Source organism: Cornus florida, unplaced genomic scaffold (genome assembly GCF_030987335.1).
Source record: "Cornus florida cultivar Cherokee Brave unplaced genomic scaffold, ASM3098733v1 CherokeeBrave_3.0.0_Hap2_Chr01, whole genome shotgun sequence".
In the NCBI taxonomy this organism is placed as follows: Eukaryota; Viridiplantae; Streptophyta; class Magnoliopsida; order Cornales; family Cornaceae; genus Cornus; species Cornus florida.
The window spans coordinates 53,949,555-53,953,360 of record NW_026775571.1 but is presented as its reverse complement, the minus strand read 5'-3'; the positions used below and the strand labels follow the sequence as shown (position 1 = coordinate 53,953,360).

General features: G+C 39.8%; 1 protein-coding gene across 1 annotated transcript; it reads right to left on the bottom strand.

The window, feature by feature from the left end:
* Positions 1-1,562: 1,562 nt before the first annotated feature.
* Positions 1,563-3,279, bottom strand: LOC132272426 (uncharacterized). The gene is made up of 2 exons (XM_059773582.1): positions 2,680-3,279; positions 1,563-2,630 (listed from the first exon to the last, which is right to left on the bottom strand). Exons 1-2 carry the CDS (start codon positions 3,277-3,279, stop codon positions 1,563-1,565), a joined length of 1,668 nt encoding a protein of 555 aa, XP_059629565.1.
* Between the last annotated feature and the right edge of the window lie 527 nt (positions 3,280-3,806).

Here is a 3,806-nt window from a genome sequence, read left to right as displayed (position 1 = left end):
TCCATCTCGCCGAGCCGCGCTGCGTCGCAATCTTACAGCCGAGCTTCTTCTTCCATCGCCAGTCAAACCCTCACCGGACGACCTCTTCACAGCCGACCCCTCCATCGCAGACGAGTTCTTCACAGCCGACCCCTCTTACTCGATTTTGGATTTTTTTTTTTTTTTGGATTGTATATTGTGTTTGGGCTTTACTTAGGCTTTGTTTGGTTGCGGCTCAAGCACTATCCCGGATTAGACAATAATAAGGGTACATGTGTCATTTGATTCACTTAGCTTAAAGGGTTGTATGGTCATTTAAAAAATTTTGAATAGTCACGTGACCAATCATGTGCGTCTTTACGGTCAAATTCAACGGACTTGTCCCCGGACGGGGTTAATTGCACCAAATTGGTTAGTTCAAGGGGGTTATATGTCAAATTAATAGATCAGGGGGGTTTTCTGCTTCATGGCCAATAGTTGAAGGGGGTTTTTTGCACTTTACCCTTAAATATATATATATATACATCCCAATTCCCACATCAACCTATCACAGCTAAGAAGTTATTCAAAGTTGAGTGCAAATGTTTTAGTTGGTGTCTCTATAAAAGGATTTGGGTTTGGCGTAGTTTGGCATATATGCGGTTGCTGAATCCCTCGAACTTAGATATCCAGAAAGTAAGAAATGGCAAAGCAGTTCTTTAGGCCTGTGTCCAGTAACACCCTCCATATTTCACACACACAAAATGGAAAAACAGATTAAAATTTGGGGAAGATTACAACAAAAACTTTGAAAAAATTTACAACAAAAATTCGACCATCCAAATATCACAAATTTATAATTTTAGGTGGGAAATGGTGTCAAGAAAACCAAATGCATTCAAAGCAATACTCCATTACAAGTTTACCAATTGAAAGAAAAGCATTGGGCTAGTCTGGTTCAAATCTCCGAAAATGATTTCAAAAACTCCAAAGAGAACTAAAAAATAGTCCTCTTAATTCAGGCGCCTTTTTAAGTCAATTTTCATATAAACTGTCAACTAAACGAATTTTCAAAATTCATCCTTTTTCAAACACATTGCTTCTGATAAGAAAAAATGAAACCCATCTCATTCTATGGTTTCAAACTCATCTTTGTGGATCTGTAAGCTTCAATTTTTGGTGGAACATCACCAGCACTGCCTCCTTACAACGAAAATTATCTTCAATCACATTATAGTTATCCTCAAAGAAAAAAATAAATAAATAAATAAATAAATAAAGGTACAGAGATTTACTTGCAACTCCCAGAATGAATGTTGAGGAAGAAAGGTCAACATAGTTACGGTTGCTGGAGGGTGCTTGGCATCGAACCATGTAAGATATGTATCCAGAATAGGTGGCTCTCACCATCTTCAGGAGGGACTAGACCTTATGGTCACAGCATGGTAGAAGAGGTTATATGAGATTAAAAATAACAATTTCAAACGATCCCAAGAATGCAACATCGATAAAACTCTGATTGGCAGATCAGTAACCAAACAACACAAGGGAATAAACTGCACAATGTTCAAAAGATACGTCATTAAGTTTCGTCGAAGCCAGTCTCAAGAAGGCTTGAATGGCAATTTTGTAATGAGATTAAGAAGGCGCTCATGATGATCGTATTGAAGGAGGCCTGTTGAAGGTGGACCTCTAATTAGCTCAGAAACCACACAATTCATATGAGCAACATATTCGCAATCCAAACAGCAGTATACCCAGTAGTTGGGGTCTCCCCTTTCCTCACAAATGTCACAGTAATACTCATCCGAATCATACTCGACAAGAGTGCTGAAAGTGAGAGGATGTCTATGATGTTTATATCTAACCTTATGCGGCAACAAAGCACATTTGAAGTCAAGATCAAGATTGCACACGTCACATTGAAACACTGTGACACGACAATCGTTCCCACAAGCTATGCAGCTAGTCGAATAGGGTCTTTTGCGACGGAGAGAAAGAGGGTGCTGATGAATTTCATTTACAAGGGTGATCGGTATTGAAGCACAAATAGCATGGAGGTTAAAATAGCAGGAATTGCAATGATAAGTGAAGCCGTCACAAGGTTCGTCACAGGCATTGCACCCATAGGTATTAGGTGGTGCTCTGGAGAGAAGGGTGAGAGTGTGTTCAGAATGAATTATATGATGAATCTTCTGGGGCAATTCGGCACACCATCTGTGTAGAAAATAGTTGCATTGCGCACAACCATAGCCCACGCCAGAGATTCGTCCCCAGCACGCGGAGCAATGTGCTCCATCCTTTTCATGGTCATTATTGAGGGTTAAGGGATGTTGGTGGCTGAAATGTTGAAGCTCCACAACATTACAGTTGACATTAGGATACATTGGCTCGGCCTGTTGAACCTGTAATTCCTCACATGCTTGACTAGACTGAGCATTTTCCATGATCTGCAGCTCACTGTAACGACGCCTCAGTTTAGTAAGCTCGTCATCATCAATTAAATATGATTGAAACTCAAATTTATTATCAAAACCTGAGCCTGATAGATCAGTTTCAAGGTTTAATTGATGTGAAGTTTCAACAGATGAAGGATCAACATCTTTGTATGAAAGCTTGACAAGGGGCTTTCGAGCAGAGGTGAGGCAACCCAAATGGGCAATGTAGACTCTCTATACAATCGTAAACACACCCTTCTGGGTTCACTAACTCTTCACAAACATCGCAGTAGACTTCCTCAGGTTCTTCATCAACAGAACGAGTGGTGACAAGGATGAAAAGATGTTCATCTTGCTCACGTATTATAGTTAATGGTAAGGCAGAACACTCGACATGAACCACAAACTGACAGCCCTGACAATACAGGTTGAAATTCTGACCAAGGTCACCACAGACCTTGCATCGAAATGACAAATCTCTGTTAGGCGGCGATACAGAAAATGTGAGAGAGTGTTTGTGAATTTCAGGATCGAAAGTGAGTTGTTTTGAAGCACAGTGGAGGTGGAGGTCGAAGATATAGGTTGCACAATGGTAGGTGAAGCCAGAGCAAGTATTTTCACATTCATTGCATGTATCTTCTTGGTTGTGGTCATTGTGAGGTGGTTGGGGAAGGAGAACAAGAGGATGTTTTTGGTGTAGAGGATGTAGAGATTCAATGGGTAATTTGAGGCACGATATATGGAGGAAAAAACTGCATTTGGGGCATCGATAACTGTATCCTGATACGGGTTGCAGGCAAACGAAGCAGCGAGCTTCAGCACCTGCTAGCACCGATCTGAGGTGCAACAGATGATCGTGCCACAAATACTCAATGGTAGCCATCTATGTTACATGGACTCTTCAAAAGTAATTAAAGTACTTATGTTGAACACACACAATACTCAGACCCGGGTATGGAATGTGTTTGACACTTTCGGTTGAACAATCACCTGAAACAGACACTTTTGGTTAGTTGAACATTCACCTTAAAAACATATCTATTGATATAGTAATTATATAATATTATTGCTTCAAAACAAGAGAAATGTGTGTATTAAGCCCTATGTAACATAAAGAAACTATTATATTCTATAAAATTGAAATACTATATAATATGAATATTTAAGAGTGTCCATGTGTCTTTTTGTTTGGAAATATGATATTTCAAATGGATACGTACCCGAACTTCACACATACCTGAGTCTAGTGAACATGGAGCCATCTCTTTCTCACCCGGACAGAGCTACTATGCTGCAAAGGAGAAAGAGGGGTGAGAGATTTAGAGTTTGCTTGGTTTGTAAGTATGGAAACAGTGTTTTGTTCTCGGATAATTAAACACAAAAAACTGTACAAAAAACTTTTCTTGGTTC